The following is a 25,745-nucleotide window of genomic DNA, read 5'->3' as shown; positions in this document are numbered from 1 at the left end:
GTCGCCAACATATTTCCCGGTGACGCTGGTTGGCCGTGGTGTCGGTTCGCGTTGGCGCCATTTGGCTGGCTTGGCGCTGGCGTCGGTTCACGCACACATTACCACCGCTCCTGTAGGTGTTTCCCTCTCCATCAGCGTAGCTTAAGCCTGCCGATCCCTGGGATAATTTGTAGCCAGTCGCAGACATTTGTAGAGTAAACCGGAGTAAACATGGATATGGATTTTGAGGAACTTTCACATGACCCTGATCTCATTGCAAAAATTAAACAATTTCGTGATGCTACAGTGAGAATCGAAGATACAATTAAATTTGCTACAGATTTGGACGTATACGAGAAACTTTCAAATGCGGATAAAATTAAATATGATTTATTGATGTCGTACAGTTTGAACAGTATGTTTTGGATGTACTTGAGGGCAGAAGGTAAGACCTTGTAAAATAAAGAACGAGAAATAGTATCGATAATATCTGAACAATGTTATTAAATATGACAAAGTAATACGTGTTTCTCTTATATTTTACGTTTATCCGATTAGGAATTGACCCAACCAAACATAGAATAAAATCAGAAAACGATCGCCTGAAGAAGTCCATGGTACGTTCGAAACAGATCGAGGACAGAAACACTCTGATGCCACGTTTAAATAAAGATGCTGCAAAAAGATTTGTTAGAAATGGATTGTGGGAAATAAAAAACAACAAGCAAGGATCTAAAAACAGTAAAGATAAAAATGAACGTAACCCTACTGAATCTTGATTCAAATAGTATGTTAGATCTTTGAAGAACTTGCATATGCGAATATGCACCTGCGTGTGTATAAATATAAATATCTGCGAAAAGATATATATTCAGTGTCGCTGTTATTATAATACATCAAATGTTGAAACACAAATTAATAAAGTGTAAAATATTGTTTTGTGTATTTTCTTGTATTTTCTATTTATACTCTCAAACGTATACATTACCGTTGTATGATTCTTCTAGGCAGCCTTGTGTATGCGGGATAATATTTGTGTACTTGACCATTTTTTCTGTTTGTTTACTTTCGCTTCGTAACCTTGGGTGAGTACAAGGTGTCTTAAAACACGAATTGTCATCAAAGTGAAGCAGATAAGAAATACATTCCTAATTTCTGTGATAAGAATCTATTTGTACAAAATATTCCTTTCTGCGAACTAAATAATGGAAACCAAGTATCAAAGCATCGCGCCAAAGAGAAATGAATCCTTTAAATTTGTTCAAAATGCCAAAGATTATAACAGAAACAAAGGTATTTGTTGTACTGTATCTGACTGTACGTTGCCTCCAAAAGCAGGATGTGGTGTTAAACCAGTGGATCAGTAAGTTACAATAATATTTAATCTATAATGTAATGACTTAAGTCTTCCCTTTATTTAAGGATATGTTTCGCATTACTTTTAGTTTTTATTTCATAATAATCAACGTATCGCGATAACGGTACATGTTATGTGTTTGTTTGCAACTGCGGTCTTACAAGATTAATCTTGGATATATAATGCACCATTTCCTGATATATGTACTCTTTTCTAGGATGGATGAATGCTTCAAAGAATTGAGGATACAAACTGAAAGAGAACATCTTGCAGGAAATATTAGCAGCATTATTGAAACGCTTAATGTAGTTTTAGTGAAACCATTTTCATCGGACATTCTCTTGTATTTTGGAACTCCTTTGTTCTTAAATTGTACGAATGACCGAAGCTCTGTAGGAAAATACACCCTTCTGGGTTACATAGATGATATTTTTGGATCTATTGGCGAACCAATGTATTCAATAACTATGAAATGTAAGCCAAAAGTGGTATTGAATCTTAACACACAGGTATATTATTTTCCAAATGATCCGGATACTTCACATATGTATGTAGAACATACAGTAGATGATACTTTTAATAGTAGAAAATACAGTGTTATAACAAAGAACTTATAATGATCTGCATTCTCGCAATTTATATTTCATTCTTATTTTATTCGTAAGTCATGTTGAAATCGTTTCCTTTTATTTTCATGAGTTTTTTAACATCAACATGTAATATTTTATTATTTATGCAAAAAATAATCTACGGTTACGTAGAGTGTATATCGTTACTAATTTAATTTTAGTAAAACACGAGTAACAGTATTTATTTTATGTCATCATTAGAAATTAAGAATTTATGAAAAATTATATTTAGCTACTTCAACATTTTCAATGTATTAAAGATATATAAATAAATTAAATTAATCGCAGAAACACAAAAGCGAATTGAATATGCTTTATAAACATTCACCTTTGTAATTGAGAATCTGCGAATTTTCTTTCACATATAATAATAATACATTAACTGAAATTACACAAAAGGGATACCAATCATATGTAATTATGTATTTTACATGGCTTTACAGATGCATAACAATTTTGAGACATTTTTAAGTAAACAATAAGTCTGCCTTAATACATATATAGTGGCAGACGAAAGTATGTTTACAACTTTTAAAATCGCATAACTTTTTTAGAAATGGTCCAAACGACATGATTTTTTTTAGAAACTAGAAGGATTAATTTGCTAAGTGACGTGTTTCGTCGTTTTGAAAAAAAATGCAATTGGTCGGAATAGCAAAAAAAATAGTAAATGTCTGTAATTGTAGATTAAAGTAAGTTGTATACGTGCCTAAAAATTCATCAAAATCGGTTACTTAACGTTGCTTTGACCTATAAACGCTTAAAGATTGCAGAATAAGGTCGAGAATCGCGAAATTCCCGAAATCAGCGATTTTTTACCTTATTCTGCGATCTTTAAGAGTTTCTAGCTCAGAGCAGCGTTAACCGATTTTGATGAAATTTTAGGCATGTATACAACTTACTTCAATCTACAAACGGGTTTTTTGAATATCAGAAAGATACATCGAAATAAGTAAGGGTATAGATACTGATCGCAAAACGTGTAATAAAGTACTTTGAATGAAATATTTCAAAAGTTAAAATTTCCTTAAGAGTAAAATCTATTTCTACTAAAGATATTAACGTCAATTCATGAATTTAAAAATGTGAAAAAGTTTGACACGTTACATATATCAATTTCATGATCTAAATAAACCGCGTGCTCGGTTCTATCTTCTATCCATAAATGTCCATAAATGCGAGTCAAAAAACTTATAAGTCAAAGGCCTCCTGACCTGTATATTATACGGGGTCATTAAACTTTAAAACGTATCAACTGATAACTGATGTTTCATCAGTAGAAGCGCTAGCGTCTAGAGTCGGTTCGTAGTACCCGGTAGTACCGTTCAGTACCGTTAGTGCATGCTTCTGCAAATTCTGCATGCTTCGGTAGTTCTGAGTTCGTAGCAATCGTCAGCAATCGTAGCCGTTCGTAGCCGCATGGCCGCAACTGGCTTGAATCTACGTACACTTGCGTACTGTCCTTGGTGTCTGTCACACGCGACACATTTATTATCATCATTTTAAATATTTCTTATTAATGACGACCGTTCGAAAGCGCGTAATTATCACGACACATTCGGGACATGTTTTCTGACGCTTGAAAATCAGTTATTGTTTTATTAAGCTCTTGATATATCGGATTTTGATCATACTCGGCCGATTGCCACGTACATACAAGTTGGAATACACAAAGTGGAAGATATAGTACAGTTATGTCAAACGAAATTCTTGAAATTCCAAATAAACGGATAATGACGGTACGTATTGTCGAAAGACACTTAATATAAAGGTCTTTTAGATAATCTTGCGTAAATATTCGACTAACTTAAATATTTCAAATTACAATGACAGAAGTGTTAATGCTGGCTCGTGCACTGTGTATAGAACGATATAGTTAGTGCGAATATAGGTATATTACACATTTGAATTCTTATTTCACTTTCACTCGGAAACTCAGTTTTATATTTCACTTTAAATTTATTAATGAAATAATGTATATACGCATAAGAGAATATAAATATCATGATTATTTTATCATTTCAAGTAGAATAGGACACAAACTTTGTGTCCATGTTCGATATATTAAATACTTTTTAACTTTATTTGCGATATTCGTTATAAGATAATATACATAGGCTACGGGATTTGTAGAGAAAGATATTTTAACTCGCATTACTGCAAAAAATAAATTATCTCATGCCTTTATCAATGGGATTAACTCATCGTATCAAGTTTCTATTACTTCGTAAATAAGAAATATTTCTTTACGATCGTAATCAATCTTCAAATATCATAATACTTTTATAACATCTGTTTCTGTTGAACTTTTTTTAGACGTGCAGCAATGTATCGGAGCAAGCACACCATGTATCAAGAGCTAAGCGTGGACAGGCAGTAGGAAGTGTAAGAGGCTTTCGAGGATGCACCGTTTGGTTAACGGGTCTGTCCGGTGCAGGGAAAACTTCTATAGCTTTTCAAGTCGAAGCTATTTTAGTTAATCATGGAATCGCCGCTTACGGCCTCGATGGAGATAACGTAAGGAGCGGCTTAAACTGCAACCTTGGTTTCAGTAAAGAGGATAGGAAAGAAAATATAAGAAGAGTCGCCGAAGTAGCAAAATTATTCGCCGACAGCGGGCAAATCTGTTTGTGTAGCTTTGTATCGCCGTTCGAGGAAGACAGGCAAATGGCAAGGCAGATTCATAAAATGTCGGATCTGCCGTTTTTCGAGGTCTTTGTCGATACACCTCTTAATGTATGCGAGGCTAGGGACACGAAAGGATTATATAAGAAAGCGCGTCAAGGAGCCATCAAGGGTTTCACTGGAATAGATCAAATGTATGAAAGACCAGTGAATCCCGATTTAGTGGTAACCACGGAAAACTGTACTCCAGAAGAATCAGGCGCAACGGTTATCGATCTTCTGGAGAAACAGTGTATTATACCGGTGCTGGAAAAACCCACGATACCAATACGGGAGTTGTTCGTTCCAGAGTCACGAGTGTCTTCTGGCAAAACGGAGGCGGCTTCTCTTCAGTGTTTAGAAATTAATGAGATAGACGTACAGTGGCTCCAGATTTTAGCAGAAGGTTGGGCTGCACCCCTCACAGGTTTTATGAGAGAAGATGAATATCTTCAGGTGCGTAGAAGATAGATGTGTAAACCATAAAATAATGTATAAAAACATTATTAAGGGGTCATTCTGGTAATCACGCCGCAAAATTCGGCAATATTCAGGGTTTTTTTTCTCAGTGAATACAATGAATAACAATGTCACACTTTTTTTTCATTTATTAATCTACTTATAATGTATACGGAACAATTGTTTAAATACACTTTTAATTGTGGTTTTTCAATATTATCTGGAGTTCAAAATCGCGCCTGATTTCTGCTCACAGACTCATCTGAAACAAAAAAACCAAGCTGATTCTTAATCATTATGAGTACCGCTATCACAGGTGCCAGAATTAGCCACGTAAGTCAAAATTTAACAAAATTGCGCGCATTCAAACTTCAAGTAAGAATGGAAAATTTCGAAGCTTGAAGTTTGAATGCGCGCAATTTTGTTAAATTTTGACTTATGTGGCTAATTCTGGCACCTGCGATAGCGGTACTTATAATGATTAAGAATCAGCTTGGTTTTTTTGTTTCAGATGAGTCTGTGAGCTTAAATCACTCCCGTCAGAGAGGTACTTCTTTGCAAAGGCGCGATTTTGAACTCCAGATAACATTGAAAAAACACAATTAAAAGTGTATTTAAAAAATTGTTCCGTATACATTACAAGTAGCTTAATAAATGAAAAAAAGTTTGGCATTCTTATTCATTGTATTCACTGAGAAAAAAAAGCCTGAATGTTGCCGAATTTTGCGGCGTGATTAACAGAATGACCCCTTAAACGTAAAATACTTATATTTTCAGACTCAGCATTTAAGGTGTCTTCTTGAAGGAGACAAAGAAGTTAATCAGTCCGTTCCAATAGTTCTTGCGATCAGCACAGAGGACAAGGAGCGTTTGGACGGGCTTTCAGCCTTTACATTGAAATACAAAAGTAAAGCTCTTGCGATATTACGTAGGCCAGAATTTTATTCTCACAGAAAAGAAGAAAGATGTGGATGGCAGTTTGGTACTAACAACTTGGGCCACCCGTATGTAAAGATGATTTATGAATCTGGAGATTGGTTAGTAGGCGGCGATATAGAAGTCCTTAAAAGAATTAGATGGCACGATGGCCTGGATAAGTATAGGCTGACACCAAATGAAATTAGAGCAAAATGTAAAAAGATGAAAGCTGACGCAGTATTCGCATTTCAACTTAGAAATCCTATACATAACGGTCATGCATTGCTAATGCAAGTATGTTCATTCGAAAACTTTTCAATCACGACTTTACTTCCGCTTTGACTTTCTATTTGTAGCTTTGGTAGTTTTTGCTTCCCATTTGTAGGACACAAAGAAGCGTTTATTAGAGGAAAGAGGATTTAAGAATCCTATATTGCTTTTACATCCTCTCGGTGGTTGGACGAAAGACGATGATGTACCTTTGCATACAAGAATTCTTCAACACGAGGCTATACTCAACGAAGGTGTACTAGATGCCGGTTCTACGTTACTAGCAATTTTTCCAAGCCCAATGATGTACGCTGGACCGGTCGAGGTAAACATTAATGTATTCATGTCTATGAATTAAATACTTTGTGTAATAACAGATTTACATAGTACTCTACGTTCCGCTCATTATTAGGTGCAATGGCATGCGAAGGCTAGGATGAATGCGGGTGCTAACTTTTATATTGTTGGGCGGGACCCTGCTGGCATACCGCATCCTAACAAAACTATAGTTCCTGATGGAAATCTTTATGATCCCACCCATGGAGCTCGAGTGCTTTCAGTTGCTCGAGGATTACAAAGCCTAGAAATCATACCATTTAAAGTTGCGGCGTATGATAAAAAGTATAAAAAAATGTCCTTCTTCGACGCGAAGAGAAAAGAAGACTTTCAATTCATATCGGGAACAAAAATGCGTGGTATGTATAAGATAAACTTTAACTATAAACACAAATACACGGATACACAAAACTCTGTCTGCTTATTGATCAAACGGTTTCTATTTTTTAAATGGAACTTTGCGACGTGTATCTCTTTTTCTACATATACGATTACAGCATTCAAATTCATTTCAGTATGTTCAGCCTCCATGTTTGAGATAGAGAAATTACAATTGTTTAACCAAACTTGAGTAACTTCGAAATCTTAAAATCTGTTGCTTTGGAAAAGTTAGGTGCTCACTTTTGAAGCAAACTGTTCTTGCGTTATCTTTGGATATTGAAATTCTTCGAATTAAAATACTTTAGGTTCCAGCCTCAAGTGACTTCTTGCATGCGTAAATGTACTAAACAAATATTATTGAATTTAAACAACACATGCAATGGTTTATCCATTAATGAAGCAGGAGTGTTCAATTTCTTTGAAAGAGATTTTAATGTTGAAAATATTTGCGATGCTCTTTTACAGGCTTAGCGAGGGCAGGTGAAAATCCACCTGATGGTTTTATGTCACCCAAAGCATGGCTTGTTCTGGCACAGTACTATCAAAGTCTAGAAAAATAGAGAATTATTGTAAAAATATTTGAGATTATTAAGCACTCTGAATTAACAGAACATTCAGCAGGATGCATTTAGTTTTATAACTGTTGTAGGATAATGAATACTAGAACATTTGAAACTTATGCAATTTTAGTATTGCTATACATTTGTATATTTGTACATTTCTCTTGTACAGCACAGCAATCACAGTATTTATCTCTGTATTAAATAGAATGGTGTCTATTTACAATTATTCCAGGATATATACGTTATTTTATTTTATATAAATACAAAATCTGTATGTACATTTTATACGAATATATGATTCATTACGGCATATACATTAAATTTAAAAAGCCTATGTTGCCCTATCATCCACAAATCATACGTAACTTTGATGTATGTACATTTACCAAGTATCCATATGTATCCATATAAAAGCCTCGAGACAGCTATAAAATATGAAATGGGAAAGTATATGACATTCAAATTTTTTTTTATTGCCACAAAATACAGATATGATTAACAGACAAGAGGTTCAATAATATGAGAAAATAAATAAAAGTTAAAATATTGAATTGGATCGTAATAGAACGAAAACTAAAATGTGAAAGTGTGTAACATTGTAAGTAATGCACAGTAAATGAAAAATGTTCCTGCCATTTAAAATTTGGATAGTTGAAAAATATACAATGAATTCTTTTAACGAATCACATTACTGAAGTTTACAGAAATAAATTCCACAGTAATTCTATGTAATAATCATGGTAATTTAAAACTCTCTGAAATTTTAATTAGCAAGAACTTCTCTACGTTACTATAATATGAAGGAATATTATTATAAAGCAATGCAAACAATTGAACTTACACCTATACGACGCTTGAATTAGCACTTGAGCATCCACTTTCGAATATATAAAATTCTACATTGCAAATTTCTGTCTTAAAGACATAAAGTTCCATCCTAAACTATGGCATATGAACATATATTACACGTAAAGTTATCCACAGAAAAACCATCGACATTACCAAAAGTATTGGATTTTTTTTACTTGATTTTCTATAATTTACACCTATAAAATGCACGATCTCTATAATAAAGGAAAATATCATTATTATTCACATTTCAATCATGAAGAAAAAAAAATACTTGTAGTAGAAAATGGCGAAATTAATGAAGAAAATTAATAGAAAAAAGAAAGGATGAATTCGAATTTAAGCAGCGTGTTTCATGAGTAGGCGTTTGTATGGTTATAAATAATGTAAATTTCCTTAAGACGTACCATGAAATTTATATTTGTATTATCAAGTAAAATATTTGTTAATTTTTTCATAGATTTGTACAAAATACTTTATATCATAGTAAAGATATTTTTATTTATCATTTATAACTAAAGAAAAATTTTGTTTTGAAAATCATTATAAAGATAAAACTTTTTATATCATTATCTGTACAATCCTAAGGTGACTTTTTTTGTAAAATATTTTCATACACTGAAGTGATCTTACAAAACCCCTGCTACGACGTAGCAGATAATTATCTTCCCCTTTGCGTACATAATTAATGTTCTAAATGTTTGAACCCTACGTATGTGCTTCAAAGGAGTATACATCTTACAATACGGCTGAATTTCGATTATATAGGAATGTGGCTTAGCCCTCGCTTATTTCCCCGAATTAAAAGTTTCTTTAAGCTTTAATTACCGTAATAAAACTTTAAAAGTCACTTCTTTTTACAATAGATATCGCACGTATAAAATGCGATATTAAATTCAATTATTATACATGATGGATGCTGTAGCCAAATTGACCTCTGTATTTGCATCAGACAGATCAGGTAAGGACAACATCACTGGTATCACTTGTATTTTCCCTGAATCATCTTCTTGTTGCAAATGAACCACAGCACCTGATTGTAGTATTTCATTTGTCATCATTTCATCTGCCATTATTTCCGCAGATTCGATATTATCCGCAGTCACTTCCTCTGTGTAAACAGTAGTGTCTTCCATATTCATTATAACTTCCGTTGCGTCTGAAGCTTCCCTGGACGTCTCTTCGTATTCCTAATACAGAGCAATGTGAATAGATTACGAAAAATGTAATTTACTGCAAACTAGCATAGAATTATGAAATTACAGTTACCTGTTCATACACTTGCTCGTATTCTTCCGCTATTTCTTGCTCCTCGAACTTCACTATTTCCTCTTCAAATTTAACTATCTGTTCTTCCTCAAACTGTTGATCTCCCTGCTCTTCGTATTCGTCTTCAGGGACCTGAGGTTCTGCGTTACTCAAACCTTCTTGCTCCTGATCGGAACAAGAAGAATCTTCTTGCACTTTAGGTTTAATGTTTCGACCAGGTACTATCCTCTTGAATCCAGACCCTCCTAAGCTTTCGTGTCGTCTTTCATGTTTATTTTTATCACCTAGATACTTAAACCGTTGCCTACATACGCTACAAGAGTACGGTCGTTCGTTCGTATGTGTTCTTTCGTGACATACAAGAGCGCTAACTTGTTTACATCTCCATGGACAGTATCTGCATTGCAAGGGCCTTTCGTCGCTATGCCTATTTTGATGGTGCTTAATCAATTGAATCTTCGTTTTCAAATTGAATCCACAGATTTCACAAGTATACGGTCTCTCTTCGGAATGGGATATCATATGCGTCTTTAACCTAAGTTGATTTACAAATCTCTTTGGACAATGCGGACATGGTAATGTTCCTTCTAGTCTATTATGCGTCACCATCATATGGTGCCTCAATCTAACTTCAGAAGTGAACGTTAACTCGCAATCTAAGCACTTCATAGGATCCTTCTCCATATGAGTGTTTTTAATATGCGTTCTCAGAATCATTTCGGTTTTGAATGTCTTATTGCAATGGTAACAGGATACTCTTTTCTTTTCCGGCGTCCCGTCTACATCTTCCTTCACAATACCCGGTAGCGATTCATTGTGTATGTGGGACATATGCCACTCTAACGATCTAGTTGAAATCATCGACCTGTTACATATATGACATGTGTACTGTCTACCGTCTTTGTGAACTCTATTCCTATGGATAACAAGCGTCGAATGATTCGGAAATTTTTCACCGCACACTTGGCACGAACATTCTTTCAATCCTCTACTATCAGTTTTCTCGTGCACTCGCATGTGCAATCTTAGCCCGTCGCGCCTGTTAAAGCCAACGCCGCAAGTATCGCATCTATATTGGCGTTGATCTTCGTGAATCCTTACGTGCTGTTTCAAAGTTGAACTGTTTTTAAACATTTTGTCACAGTGCGGACACTGAATAGTATACGCCTTATGAGTATGCATGTGCTTTGAAAGACTATAGAACGGTACTAACTTGTGACAAACTGGGCACTCCCTTTTATTGCCCACTGGTTGATGTTTACGTATTCTGTGGTGCCTGAGACTCGCAGGATTTTTGAAATCTGCTCCGCAATCCTCGCACAAATAAGCTCTCAATGTCGTATGGACAGATTTCAGGTGGAAACTAAGCTTTTGCTTGAACGCGAATTTTTTGGGACACTTCGGACACTGATAGATCTTCTCCCAACTCATGTGTTGAGTCTTTACGTGCTGATCCAATGTCCCCTGGTGTTTAAACTTTTCGCCGCACACGTCGCACAGTTGTCCGTACATGTTGTCGCAATGCTTCTGTTCGTGCTGGCGTTTTTTACCTTTCGAATCTAACATAATGTCACAGTATTTACACAGCAACTTTTTTATACAGACTATATTATGATTTCTCTTTGCCTTATTTGTTGGAAACTCTTCCATGCAATCTTCGCAGAAATGCATGATCTTATAGTCGTGCATCTTCAAATGCTCTTCGAGGACATCTTTAGAAGCGAATGTTTCTGGACAATAATCGCACTCCAAATAATGCTCCTCCGGTATATAATCCGCTGGTTGGCTTTCGTCTATTAAATCAGGTAAATTATTTTTAAGCACCGCGTTATTCCTATCTTCGTAAAGAGAAATAATATCCTCATCCTTTAGCCTTGTAATTACAATTTTACGTTGCTTCAAGTACTCCTGAAAGTCTTGTAGATTCTTTTCTTTCTCTCCTAGAATTCTTGCCAACTTTTCAATATTACCTTCTGTGTAAGATTCATCCAGTTCTTTTTGAAGAGATTCTTTTTTTTTCTTCGCTTCTTCCCATTTCAACTTAAGTTTCGCTAAACGTGATAAATATTCTTCAGTATTTACACATGTTCTTTCGTTAACAGACGTCTCATTTTCCGTCTCTATAATCTCCGAAATACCATTCTCAGCTTTGGTGGTACTCGCGTTGCTATCATTATTATCTTTGTCGATTTGTGTATTTACAATTGAACTGCTTTCTATACACGCAGACGGCTTTTGACTTTCCTGATTTTCATTACGCTTAACATACCGAGTTTGAGTTTCGTCGAGTTTCAAAGGAAGGGAAATGTTAGCATGCCCGCCTAGTACCTTCTCCCGCTTCTTCTTATACTCCTCTATTTGTTCTTCAATTATCTGCTCCCTTATCTCAGACTTTTTTGTCCGCTCCGGAAATAAATCCTTCTCTTTCGTGGCTAATGTTTCATATCGCTTCAAGATCTTTTCCATCGGTTTGATGTCGAAGCTCTTTTTCCCCGAGCACTTGTCATCCTTCTTCTCCAGTGGCTTATCCATCTTCTTAACTTTTACCAACAGTAATTCGTTTGGTTTAGAACCCTTAACAGTAACATACATTATTCCATCTTCCTGATTACTGTTAATGCTTAAAGGATTATGTACATCTAACTTTTGTACTTTAATATCTTTATGACCCCCATTTTTATCAGACACATTCGACTGACAATTATTTTCATCAGTTTCTTCGGTGGACTCTTTCTTAGATTGTAACAGAAGCCGTCGCTTTAATATGTTTGGTTGTTTCCCAAATTCTTTTGTACTTTCGCTGTTACATACAGTTTCAGCTTTAGATATGCTATGTGGCTCAGCGGTATAATTACTACCTTCTGTATCTTCCACTTTAATATATGCATTCAGCGACGTATCGTACTTATAGGTCGTTTGATTAAAATCTGTGTTTTCATTATCTGGAACGGAATTATTATCATAAATAAAAACTGGCTGTAAACACTGTTTTATAATATTTTCTTTCTGCTGGGTATTTTGCCTTTTTACATTTGATGTTTGTACATCTACTTCATCGTCAGAGTCCCCAACATCGGAACTGTCAGGTTGAAAGGGTGGATCGTCCGGATCGAACTCTTCTATAGACTCATTATCGTCGCTGTTATGTTGCGCCGTCATATCATCAAAAATCTCAATTTCAGTCTTGATTTCTGATAGTATTTCCATCGTATCTACTTCTTCAACTTGTTCCAAAGACTTTTGATTATCTTTCAGTGCAGAACTCGCAGGTATATTCGACGCAGGTGTCTGTTCGTTATATTCTTTACTCGTAGACGGCTCGGTCGTACCATACTCTACAGAGACATTCTCTGTCTGCATTTCAGAATTCTCCGCGCTCGCTACAGCCTGCGCCTTGCTCGTCTCTACGTTTCTTGTCGCGGTATCTGTCAGAGTAACGTGAATAGATTTTAATTTAACTTCTGCTTTCTTAATCTGCATAAAAAATTTATAACTCATTTTTAGGTCGCAAATACAGTCCATGCACATCTGAGTCGATAGACTATCGTACGAGTTTATCTCTTCCAGGTGTTTAATCTGCTGACTCAATCTCATCTGAATGCCTTTCTCACTGAAAATATCAACTAATGGAAGCTTCAAACCTGCACAAGTCCTACAATATTTCTTTAACTCTTGCTTCGTTTGCTCCGATATCGATACCTTCTTTTGTGCGGATATCTTATTGTGTAACGAAATTTTAGTCAACTCGTTCAAGCTGTTAGCATCGTGAGCCAATAGTTTCACACGTGGCGTTATCTTTTTCAACTCGTTTATATCCTTAATCTGACCAAATGTTTCTTTGCTCGGCGTTAATGCAGACTTATTCGATTTACACGCTATTTTACCATCGTTGTCGAACACATTCTGAATACTACCATCGTTACACTCAAGATTCTCTACTTTGACTTCGCTATAATTATGATCTCTGTTATTAACTTCAGTGTGCTGCATTTTTAATCCACTGTTTTAAATCCTTCGCATTATACTCTAAATGTGTATTTACAAAATATTCTAACGTCTATGACCTGAATAACAAAAGAAAAAAATAACAACTGTAAATCTTATAATTATAGTTCTACGGTTACATTTTGAATTATAAATACAAGATATACGAATAGAAGGAAGTATTCTTACTGAACGAACGATTGTACGAAGTTAATATGTATTCATATTCTTTGAGCATTATATTAAAGAATGCAAGTAAAGACGTTTTATTTACCTTAACATTCGGTAGAAAAGAAGATTAATCCTTTTTGTATCGCTGCTTGTGCATGTTGTATTTACGATACGTGTTATTGCTTCTTGAAGTAAACTTTACACAAAACTATATATTACATGCCATCGCTGTAAATTCAATTATTTATGAGAGAAAATTGATGGTGGAAATCAATCCAAGTAACTTTAGTAGGTATGTATATATTATGACTGCAATATATCGCAGTCGTTACTTTAATAGTGCCGATATTTTCAGACTCCTGAGGTTTATGTCATTAATCATAAAGTTAAAGATATCTTTAATACTTTCTCTCAGGAAGAGCTGAACGGTTCTATTCCATTCGTAAGAAATTACATTCTCGTAATCGTAGGTATTCATTTTTCATTCGAAATTGAGGTTAAGTGGATTTCAATCATAGAGCATGTATTACGTACTCCTGCTATTAAGTTTCGCGCGATCGTGACCGGCGCGCGTTACGGCAAATTTGAAATTCATTAATTTTACCTTATAGCACTCGTTATCGGGGATAGTAATAACATTATTCAAAAGTTTTTCCAAACTCTCGCTAATATAATGCCTTCCTAACGATATCCAGATGGCGCAACTTAATGGCGCCTGTAGCGTATGTTATATTCGACCTACGCAACGGGCATTCTACAACATCCGAAATTCATGACTAGCTCCCAATACTCCCAATAGCCATAGAATTCGTATACAGTACTCTGTAACAGCAATGTATAATAAACATCCGTCATAGATTACGAACCACGAGATGTAACTTTTGTAAAAGGGAATCTGATGATCACCACGCACTTGTAAAGAGAATTCCATGCCACGTCCGACTGTCGTGCTCTGAAATTCCTTTACCGAAGCTATGACGTTGCGTGCATTCGTAATGGCCGCAGTCGTATTTCGAGAATCAATATGAAATGCGAAATTTAATAATCACCAATTGGCAAATAGTCGGTCAAACATAATCACGCGTATGTAATAAGAGGAGACGTGTAATATGTATGTATGTTCATCTACGTTGATTTGGTAAAGTTTTATTTCTATTGTTGCGTATATTTTATGCGCGTACGTGCGCGTGCGCACCTCGGTCGAAACGAAACCGCGAAAATTCCAATTAGAATATAATTATATATGTATGTAGTTCTACTTGTGTGTAGATATTTATACGCAACACGTTGGATTCTGCAAAATTGAATAACTAAACGTGTTTATTAGAGAAATAATATCCTTGAAGGTTTACCACTAAATGTTTCTGAACAAAAAATTTTGAAGATGTTTACTTTTAATTTTTAGAATAAATGGTAGTACATACATAAGTATTATTTGATCCCTCTCGATAAGTGCTTGTCAACTGTGTGTGGCAATTATTGCTCTGGCTTCGTGCTCTTAACCCAGCGGTACCCGCGTCCATTTGGGTCTCACGAGCACTCGCGTCGTGCGCTGAGTGCATGATGACGTATTATTAAGAAACATCGCGAACCCTAACGAACCGCGGTGGCCTGCAATAAAGTAGATGCAATAACACTCCTTGAAGGCTAATAGCACACAAATGGGTCTCAAGTCAGTGCCATTTGGGTAAAACCATTATTCCTGTCAAAATCTGATATCCGTGCACTCCGTGCACACGCGCGAGTACCGGACGGGGGAATCTGGTTTAGGACGCTGAAAACACGGTGATTTTTTAAGAATTATTTTCTCAACAAATATAAAAAGAATCTTTCCAAAACTTTAAGTGTATTTTACTGTATATTCAGACAATAAGAAGACATTTTTTTTATTCAATAAAAATACATTTAATATTGTTTTATTGATACTAACTTATCCTACCGGATCCAATTCTTGCTATAAATAAAAAAGCCGAAGTTTTTCTTAATTGACATGAATTTATATCGTCGATGAATGAAAAACATTTATGCAAAAATTAAATTAAACCATCTTTTTTGCATAAAAACGTCGAAATCGTAACTTTTTCGTAAAAGTCTCATAACTTCGTCAATTTTAGACTTTTTTCTTATTTTCTTAATACATCAACGATACAACTTCATGTTAAGAAAAACTTCGGCTTTTTAATTTCGGGTAAAAATTGGATCCGCTAGGATAAGTTAGTACCAATAAAACAATATTAAAAGAATTATTATTGAATAAAAAAAGATTTCTTGTTGCCTGAATATACAGTAAAACACCCTTAAAGTTTTGGAAAGATCCTTTTTATATTTGTTGAGAAAATAATTCTTAAAAAATCACCGTCTTTTCAGCGTTCTAAACCAGGTTCCCCCTTAATTCATTGTTCATTGAACAATTACTTGAATAATGTGGGTTGAATAATTCATTACAAAACACAAATAATAATTCAGATAAATTATTCACATATAACAGCAAAATCTGAATATTACCGTATTCTAATATTTACGTAACAGTTATAAGACAAAATAACGTATTTATTATCATACAGGATATGATTTAATGTGTGCTGTTTGTAAAGTTATCTTTTTACTTTAGCATCGTTGAATAAAATATATTACACGCCTATATTTTTCTCAATGTTTATTTGCTTTGAAGTAGTATGGTAACATACAGATTGTTAAACACATCATCATGAACGATTTTAGTTTTTAGTACTTTCTGTTTTATTCATAAAACATAACACATATTTAAACAATAAGGGTATTTTAAAGATACGCACAGTTTCATCACATATCCTGCTATTTGAAGGAATTCATATGGTTGGATGAGGTCGAATATTAATCTATGTTAATAAAAATAGAAGGATCTGTAGAGTACATAAACTTGCTAGATGGAATTATGTGCATACCTGGACCCCGCATTTATCCAACAGTAGTAACTTTATCATTCAACAATATTGCACAAAAATACCAGTATGTGTATTTACTGTAAAAATATACTGTTCAATTCGTTCTCTGTAAAGTGTGTTATAGTTGTATCTAGTAAAATGCTATGGAGTATAATATAAACATTTTTACTCTCCCACGCATCCGATATGTTAATTTACAGAACAAATTTAGATTTTTCTTTGATATTAGTATTGAATCTGCTATTAACTAACAATAACTGCATGTAATAACGAATGAACGTAGAAAAGTATTCGATTATCGCCTCTTTCATCCTGCAAGCATTGTCTAGAAAATGTTTTTATCCTTTTAGAGAGAGTGTACTGTGAACACAAATTATCCAGAAACACTAAACTTTTTACTGTTCGATTAAATTGTTCTTCGATAATACTGTTCGTTCCTTTTCTTTTTTTGAACAATAATACCCTTACTTTTTAAGATACGACTCATCTTCTCCCTCAATTCACACTTGCTTCTCGAAATTAACTTTGTGCTCAAGTAACATGTTGTTTTCGGGAGACAATGCAAGGCATGCTCGGAACATATTTTCAATCGCAGCTCGTTGTCTCGACAACGCATTTATTACCGGCGCTCCTCGCGGCACCAATGGTGCTTTGCAGAGATACGACAGTATAGAAAGCACACTGCGAAAGCCTGTGTACTCGTCTTCCGAATCTGCTAACTTGAAAGTAATACGCGAGCAAATTTCTGCCAAAAGGACCAGATCTAAAATGATCGGGCTAGCCAACAAAGAGTCCTCGCATGTGTTGTGTATTACAAGCGTATTGTGCCCTCCAAGTAATATTTCTGATGTGTACTCGTCCATCGCCCGTTTACTATCGCCTAAAAAAAGATCGAACATCAGTTTCAGCATTCTCGAAACTCTTTGTGCAAGTTGAAACCGAGACATACAAACTCCTTGTCCTAGAAGGAATCGAACAACTGTATTATTTTGCAAGCTGAGCATTTGCGCATTCCTGCGGTTTAACCAATTGGAATTCGTAATGTATATTTAACTGTCGAAGGATAAGAGAACAAGTAACTATGCGATCGAAGATAAAACTGATACGTTTTTATAATATTCCATGGCTGGGTTTGAAACCATGAATGGGAAAAGATTGTGTTGTTCATGCGTGGAAAGTTAAGAATCATAATTACTAATATTTTCCAGCTGAAAGGTCAAAGCTTGCAAAATGGACTTTTGGACTTTTCGATTTCGTTTCGTAAGAACTTTTATGTTTGAGCTTACACGAGTTTGGTACACGTTGTACATTACTATCATATACGTACCAACATATGGGACATATTTAATAACAACACAATGATCTGGCTTCTCTCCCGGTTGGTAAAGAATCTTGTTCGACTGTACCATATCGTCTACCACATTGCTTTTCGAAATCTGTGTAAGAAGTTACATCGAGACGTTGCGTTATTACTATCGCAGAATATATTTGCTCATTACTAAACAACTTTTTCAAGGGCGAATTACCTCCTTTGATCGGAATTGTTGCGGTGCAGATAAATTATACCCATCGTTGTTTCCAAGATGATTGTAACTGACGATTGATACTGGCTTGATACCAGCCGAGACTAGAAAATCTACGAGTACCGATTTCAATTTGGTTTGCCCAGATTTAAAATCATCACCAGCGATAAATGTTTTATGTTTTTCTGCCAATTCTATTGCTCCTGGTACAAAAGTATTCTGAGGCGATCCATTTATACATGTGCACTAAAAAAAAGCATTACACGCGTGTATGCATTAGCATATAGTACTATAAATAATAGTGTAATTTATTATAAAATATAAATACATTACTTACACCTTCCAAAGCTGCTGCGACAGCGAACACTGTACTCGGACTAATTTCAGAATGGTTCTCTTTTATAGCTTTTAATAAATTGTCAGCCGTATCGTTTACCCCTGGAATTATCTCAGAGAATCGTTCGGTATTAGCAGTCCACAGTATTATCACTTTATCTAACTTCTTGCTAGCTTTGAATTCTGCGATATCTTTTCTAATACACTCTAGTTGCTCGAATTTTGTACCAGGAATAAGATTATTCGCTCTTTGTTTCTGCAAACATATGGTAATATTATTCCTAGCCAAAGAATCTTAAAAATAATGGAACGTTAATAAAGATCAAAAGGGTGATAATGATATTAGCGATAAACACAATAATGTTTACCTGATTAGAGGCAATGAAGTCGGGATAATATATACTTTTTCTTGGCTTCAAGTGCGCCATGCGTGGTATCAATTGCTTTTGCAAATTAATGTCCAAAACCTTGGCATTCTGCATAGCATCAGCTAAATTCGTGTTGGAGATGTCCCAGCCATCGATTTCGATATCATCTGGATTTACCATCGGAAGCATCCACGACATAGGAACATATACATCCTCCTTGTTTCTTTTACCCAGTTTGATGGTAGACGCTTGAATTACAGAACCATACCTAAAGTTTTGAATGAAAAGTATGTAACAACATTTCGCCGAATTTAAACATCGAGAGTTTGAAGGTCCAGTGAATTGCGGAGGTTTTACTAAAATATTATACAGACCAGTTTGCTTTCTGGACGCCGTTCTTTGTCTCCCATGTTAGCTTATCTTTATTCGCTAATAACGCAGCGGTAATAGTAGTCCCATTATTTCCGCCCCATCCTACTAACATTACTCCAAGCTTTGGAACTTTCAATTGTGTTCTAATTAATAATTCTGTTGATACAGGTGTCACCTATTAAAATAAATGTACATTTAAGGTCTGTAATATATTATTTTCAGGCGTTTAAAGTAAATAATATTACACGTAGTATATGTTAATATTTGTATCCAAGGTTCTTTCTGCTATAGTACACAGTGGTGTACAATACAGGAACCTTTTTTCACAAAATTGAAAAATTCATTTCCAAAATTAAAATTCATAGCGTTTGAGCAGCTGTTCATTTTTTTTATTATATTTGTTCCTTTTTCCTAAAAAAGAATTTTTAAATACAAAATCTGTTAATTTTATTGCGTATAAAATTTTTTTTCTATAAAAGCCTTCCAACCTTAAATGTATCAGTCAAATTAAATACCGGCATCTTTTTCCTAACGAAAGAAATTCCTTTGTAAGTGTGTATTTACAAACGGAATTAATAATATTAGCAATCATTACAACTCGCGTTGTGTTCGTAATAATTCACACGTACGTAAATAAATTGCAACTCGTGCGTAAAATTCAGGTAATTGATCAATTATTCGTAAGCGAGATTTCACAAGCCTGAGCGCATAATTGGAGAGAATAGTAAGAAAAATTATTTTCGAATGGAGTGTGTACGATCGTCCTTTATAACCGTCGTTTATAAGTAACGTAACGTAACGTTCCACCATCGTATGCGTAAAAGTAATTACAAATTACGAAATACAGAGCAAAAAAAACGGCGAAGTTCACTATATAAATAGCAACGGGTACTTTCTAAGTTATTTTCACTACCATCATATAACTAATAACATATACATAATAATAATAATAATTGTTATAACCCAAAATTTTAGTATAAATAAATCCCCACACTGTACCGAAATACGTTTTCCCAACAAAAAGAAACAACTACTCTCACAACATAAATTTAATATCTATATATATAACTTGAAACGTTACGATCGTAATAGTATATCTAACGAAAACCGGCAGCCGCGTATGTAAGCACACATACCGTGGCCATCGATTTAGCGGTACATGTAAACACAAAAGAAAAAGGTAGAAAAGTACGTATTATTCTCATATTATCCTTTTCATTGGTAAAATTTCATTCGTAACACGATATTCAATAGAAATTCTAATAACAAAGGGAAAAGAATTCAAGGTGAAACGTGTATGGCCAAGAAGGGTGAGCGAATGTTCTGGTATACTCACCGTATACTTCATAGTGTCGTCTCCCGTTACGTTCGTTGTTTGATACTCGTACCGTGCCTCGATATAATCTTCCGTGTACTTCACCTTCGGCGATTCAACGCGAATCTTCAGAGCCATTTTATTCGATAGCAGGGGTTGTTGTTTGGTGGCAACAGTTGCGGCAATTCTACGAGAGATTGGTGTGCGCCCGCAAGAGGTAGGTATTCTCTGCCCAGGAATGTCGGGTTCAAGGATTATAGATTATAGGCGGGACTGTATTCGAAGGATTAACGTTGCTAGAATATGCATAAATGCAAATTAACGATTATTTTGAGCGGCTGCTCGTAAAGCTGCTGTGCGATCGGTGATATATACGTGTCTGTCCCGATACAGAGGATGAAGGATAAAATTCGCAAACGAGGGGGCCGTAAATGACACTGGAATGTGAATACTTGTCCAAAATGTCGTGTTCGTAGCTGAAACGTAAATGCTGGAGGACGCGCAAGCATGCGCTTTAAAGGGAACGTCGCGGCAGCCCCCTTCCACCCCCGTTCAACTGGGTCCAATTATACAGGGTGTTTATAAAAATGTGCGACATTTTTTCAGGATCGGTTCTGCTCACCAGAATAATAAAAAAATTTGGTATCCGAATGTGTTCAATAATGCTTAGTTTTGTAGTTATAAGCAGTTTCGTACATTACGGGCCCGAAACGGCTATTAAAGTGGCATTTAACAAAGCCCAGCTATGTTTCCAAGGATTGATCATTTTGCCTTTGTTTTTTTTTAAAGGCAAGAAGCAAAGGATATGAATGTAGATTAGGCCGACTGACGGATGCGTCAGTCAGCCGGTTGACTTTTACATAATATAATAATCGGCATTTCGAGGCCGGTGTTCTACGGAATATATAATTGCAAAACTGTAACTGCAAAACTAAGCATTATCGAACATATGTGTATACTAATTTTTTTCATATTATTTTTGTGAGTAGAACTGATCCTGAAAAAATATCCCATATTTTTATAAACACCCTGTATTTGGATACTGCTCGGTGTTTATCAAGCTATCTAATATAAACTAAACGTATGCCACATTTTTAGCATCTTCTTCGCCTGTGCTTCTTTACTTCTCTTTTCCTTCTTTTTCTTGGCCGAGCTAACTTGGACGCATCCTGTTTCAACTTTATCTGTGAGATGTATGCGAATATTTGAATGCACGTGATCGCGGTGTGCGCGCGCGCGCCTATATCTGTGTGGTTTCTTTGAGCTTCTCCGCTTTCCTTTTTCTATCGGACCTTGTTTTATATATGTAGATATGTATATTCCGCGTTCAAACGGGCATGGCGGACGCCCTACAAAAGTTCGCAAACGGCATTCGAGATCTGAGGAAAACAACTTATGAGGAAAATAACTAATATTCATAATATTTGGAAGTCTTTCAAAATTTGAGATAAAAGTTTTGTTCTGCATATTTGTATGAAATTAATAAGTTGCATACTACTTATTGTCAATTGGATATAATAAGGATTTCATTGCTATAAGCGTTTCGTACGATAAAAAAATGTTATAAAAAAACGCCCAGGTTTTCGCATTGTATAGGTATATTCTTTGAAAATTTGTCGATTTACAGTTTTTGGAAGTAGATAAGGAAGTCATTTTAAACAATACCGTTACCTGAGACTGTATTTCCGTGTTTACTAAATGACTCCGCGAGAATATTTACATGATACAATGCCTTCTTAATTTTGAAGACCTCGATCTATGTAAAATTCGATTTCGTCACTTTAAACATATACATTTGTGAATTATTTATCTTTTCGGACTATTTCCGGACCATATTTTTAAATATGGAAGGGATGCTGATTTTATTTACGCGTTTGTTATCATTTATAGTAGAGTCTAATTCGTGGAAAATTATTACTATTTCTTTTCTGTCCCTATGTCATTATACTTGCACGAATTTGCAATAAAATTTCACATGGTCTTGCTGACAATTATACATACACGAGAATGATGGTGTATTTAATTAACAAGTTCAACTTTTAATTACATATTAAGATAAGAAATTTTTATGAACACTCATATAGGTAGTAAAATAGTTTGTTATCTTTGTCTTTAAACGACCGGCTGACAATTTTGAAGCTACTAAAACAATTTCACTCATAAACTGACAATGAATATGTATCACTACCTTCGAGTGAATTAATTTTAAATAAGTAATTGTTCTAGAGAAAGATTTGTTTACAAATATATTGCATATAATTTGTACCATTTCACAATTTTCTTGAATTTAAAAAATAAAGATATATTCATATTTTTATTTTAAAATACAGCAGTCTATTGTATTAATATAGGTTAGCTGTTGATATACCGTCTGAATGAAACAATCCCATATCAAACTTTACAACTTCTGGTTAGAGGGACGTATAAACATGTTTGTGGTTTAAATTATGGTTGTTAGCCGGGTCTGCGAACTATCCAATTACATCACGTGTAGCTGGAATGCATAAGATTGTTTCAATCAATTGGCACTCGGGTGCCTCTGGATCCTTCGTAATGGGAGTATGTTGCCAGGCCATTCGAGCCCCGAGAAACGAATATGAACTATAATCTGTTTACAAAGGCTGATTTCATGCAGCTCATCGTTGCATGCAAGCTTGTCTCGCTTTCATCTGAAGAAACGAATACCGTGGCCGATGATACGCAAGCATCAAAGCCAACACGTAATCGTATGTACCACGGTACAACCTGACCCTGCGTAGTTTTCCCCATTCATTACCGTCGTGTGACGCGCATGACTCACAATCGGAAGCATTCTGGATCGACAGTCGAAACATAACATCGATAACAGTCTGCCGATATCGATGACGCGTTGTTTGTGGCAGCTGGTGGAACTAGCGGAACACCGGCAACGGAAACTTTTCATACTCAATGGATCGGCACAGCTTTTTTTCTTAATGTGCAAATGAATAGACGAATGTGAGGGAGTAAGATTATTATTATTACTATACAATTATTAGTATCGACATACATGGTTCTTATTTATTATGTAAATAAATGTGTAACTGAATATGAGAGAATAGTATTTATTATATTGACTGAGATTTCTGGAGAGATTACTTAAATCCATCTCAAATATTAGATGGAATTCAGCTGACTGTTTAACCCATTATTCGTGAAGGGTGATAATAAAATTGAACTTTGTCCAATACTTAAACTAAATTGAAGTGGAATTGGCATCTGGGGACGAGCATTATCGTACACCATCTATACCAACATATAATAACTGTGATCAATGAATACCTTGAACTTTCCAGCTTGTATCGTTTGACATCTCACGAGTTGTTAAAACATTGTTGTATTTTAAAAACTTCGTAATATTCGAATAGATTTAATATCTGAATAGATTATTTCAACTGGAAACGTTCAAATTAAAAAAGTATTGGTAATTATGCAGAAAAGGCGCTTCAGCACCGATTTCAATGACCTTGAAGTTGAAATGTGTTGAAAAGATCAACATTCTGAAGGGGTTGAGGAATCCCAGACAGGATTACTGTCCTACGAGCGTACATCGATTGCTATACACCATTCGAAAGGTCTCGTTAAGACGACATCGATTGGTATCATTTTTAACTTCGAAATCAGAAGGGATAACCTCGAAAAATGGCTTCGAAGTTCGAGATTTTGCGGTATTGAGCGAAAGAAACCGGGAGTAAAAGCCCATCGGGCCCGAGGGACCTCGAGTAGCCATCTGCGGAAAATGAGGGACGTAAGCGATACTCTAGCAGGTGGGGGCGGCAAATGTGCATCGTGACCTTCATTTCAGGGCCGTGTGGGACCTGCGTTTGCTCCATGGGCCACTGAGCTATTGGCGATTTCGTACGGGGCATTAGGAAAGGGGCCCAATCGATTTTTTTTTGCTGATTCTGAAAGTCTTATCCTTTATGAAGATTTTAATCAAAATTTCATGAACAAATTCAAATAATTGTAGAAGTTATAGCAGCGAACATAATTGAGTGCACCGTCGAGTAACGGCCTCGCAGACCGGTATTGGCATAGGGGACTTAACGTTGAAGCCATTTTTCTCGAAACACCATTTTCAGACACGGTGTACATCATAACTCTTGAACCAATGAATATTTTCACTTGAAACTTTTTACTGGACGTATAGAATTCCTTCCTCTACAGAGTGGTTATAACTAATTAAAGACGATTTTTTTCCGTAAAAATGCGGGGAAGAATTGATTCGTGTGTAACTTCCATTAATTTTGTTCATATTCATTGGTAAAGTTCCACTCTGTAACCCCATGCATTTTGTTTTCAGATGATTGGCTCGCCTGAATCGATGTATACCACCTGCAGCGGCGCGCCGTTCAGGGCTATCTTCAAGGAGTAATAACTTCAACAATTTTAGAAATTCCGACGAGTTTTTTGTAATTACTCGCAAACGTGCCCACAATCCACTGTGAAAGCACGACTATAACGATTATTTGGTATCAAAGTAATTTAGCGTCAAAGAAACTAATGATTTTACGTACTTATCCAATGTCCATCCCCTTACCCAGATAGCACACGTCGTCTATAAGCCGTCTTTAAGACGTCTTTCAGTCTTTCAAAACGTCTGAAGACGTCTTAAAGACGCCTTATGGACGACGTGTGCTACCTGGGTTAAGGGAAGATTCGTGGATTTAAGGGAAAATGCCCGAGTGGCAAAGGTTCTGTGAGACGAATTTTGTCGGAAAAATGGACGGCCTAGGAAATCACAAAGGAAAAATGGGACCACCGCCCTCTTTCGAATAATAATAAAAAAAATTATCAGAATCGGTTTATATGCTGAGGAGTTATGCTGGGACAAACATAAAAAAAAAATAAAAAAAATACATACGGGTTGAATCTATAACCTCCTCCTTCTTGAAGTCGGTTAAAAATGGAAGTCGTCACACTGCCAAAGTTTTATTTCTGACAGTTCAACGGAAACTAGAGTAATCGAGTAATCGATCGATCGATTTATTGGCGAGACGCGCTCCATCGAGCAATTTAAAATCATTCGTCGTTTTTGCGCATGCGCGCGTATGTAACGT

General features: G+C 35.5%; 5 protein-coding genes across 6 annotated transcripts; 3 read left to right on the top strand and 2 right to left on the bottom strand.

Moving 5' to 3' along the window:
* Positions 1–156: 156 nt before the first annotated feature.
* LOC143378733 (nuclear nucleic acid-binding protein C1D) lies at positions 157–924 on the top strand. Its single transcript, XM_076830658.1, has 2 exons — positions 157–424; positions 538–924. The coding sequence occupies exons 1-2, from the start codon at positions 211–213 to the stop codon at positions 756–758; spliced, it is 435 nt and encodes a 144-aa protein (XP_076686773.1). The 5' UTR covers positions 157–210; the 3' UTR covers positions 759–924.
* A 115-nt stretch (positions 925–1,039) lies between these two features.
* LOC143378732 (uncharacterized) lies at positions 1,040–2,247 on the top strand. The gene is made up of 2 exons (XM_076830657.1): positions 1,040–1,342; positions 1,554–2,247. The coding sequence occupies exons 1-2, from the start codon at positions 1,185–1,187 to the stop codon at positions 1,951–1,953; spliced, it is 558 nt and encodes a 185-aa protein (XP_076686772.1). The 5' UTR covers positions 1,040–1,184; the 3' UTR covers positions 1,954–2,247.
* A 1,092-nt stretch (positions 2,248–3,339) lies between these two features.
* Positions 3,340–7,868, top strand: Papss (3'-phosphoadenosine 5'-phosphosulfate synthase). The gene is made up of 6 exons (XM_076831231.1): positions 3,340–3,704; positions 4,282–5,085; positions 5,866–6,300; positions 6,392–6,601; positions 6,689–6,971; positions 7,459–7,868. The coding sequence occupies exons 1-6, from the start codon at positions 3,660–3,662 to the stop codon at positions 7,551–7,553; spliced, it is 1,872 nt and encodes a 623-aa protein (XP_076687346.1). The 5' UTR covers positions 3,340–3,659; the 3' UTR covers positions 7,554–7,868.
* A 136-nt stretch (positions 7,869–8,004) lies between these two features.
* Positions 8,005–14,959, bottom strand: LOC143378996 (uncharacterized). Its single transcript, XM_076831224.1, has 5 exons — positions 14,743–14,959; positions 14,434–14,651; positions 13,933–14,057; positions 9,675–13,738; positions 8,005–9,595 (listed from the first exon to the last, which is right to left on the bottom strand). The coding sequence occupies exons 4-5, from the start codon at positions 13,662–13,664 to the stop codon at positions 9,302–9,304; spliced, it is 4,284 nt and encodes a 1,427-aa protein (XP_076687339.1). The 5' UTR covers positions 13,665–13,738; positions 13,933–14,057; positions 14,434–14,651; positions 14,743–14,959; the 3' UTR covers positions 8,005–9,301.
* A 1,511-nt stretch (positions 14,960–16,470) lies between these two features.
* Inos (Inositol-3-phosphate synthase) lies at positions 16,471–21,144 on the bottom strand. Of its 2 annotated transcripts, none has more exons than XM_076831233.1 (7): positions 20,689–21,144; positions 19,355–19,527; positions 18,981–19,248; positions 18,614–18,868; positions 18,280–18,522; positions 18,081–18,189; positions 16,471–17,633 (listed from the first exon to the last, which is right to left on the bottom strand). In XM_076831233.1, exons 1-7 carry the CDS (start codon positions 20,803–20,805, stop codon positions 17,254–17,256), a joined length of 1,545 nt encoding a protein of 514 aa, XP_076687348.1. In that variant the 5' UTR covers positions 20,806–21,144; the 3' UTR covers positions 16,471–17,253. The 2 variants fall into 2 exon arrangements, with proteins under 2 accessions (XP_076687348.1, XP_076687349.1); XM_076831234.1 differs by lacking the exon at positions 20,689–21,144 and adding an exon at positions 19,600–19,622.
* Between the last annotated feature and the right edge of the window lie 4,601 nt (positions 21,145–25,745).

The sequence above is a fragment of the Andrena cerasifolii genome, chromosome 2, assembly GCF_050908995.1.
Source record: "Andrena cerasifolii isolate SP2316 chromosome 2, iyAndCera1_principal, whole genome shotgun sequence".
Classification (NCBI taxonomy): domain Eukaryota; kingdom Metazoa; phylum Arthropoda; class Insecta; order Hymenoptera; family Andrenidae; genus Andrena; species Andrena cerasifolii.
Note: the sequence above shows the minus strand (reverse complement) of the source record. Positions and strands in the feature narration are given on the sequence as shown.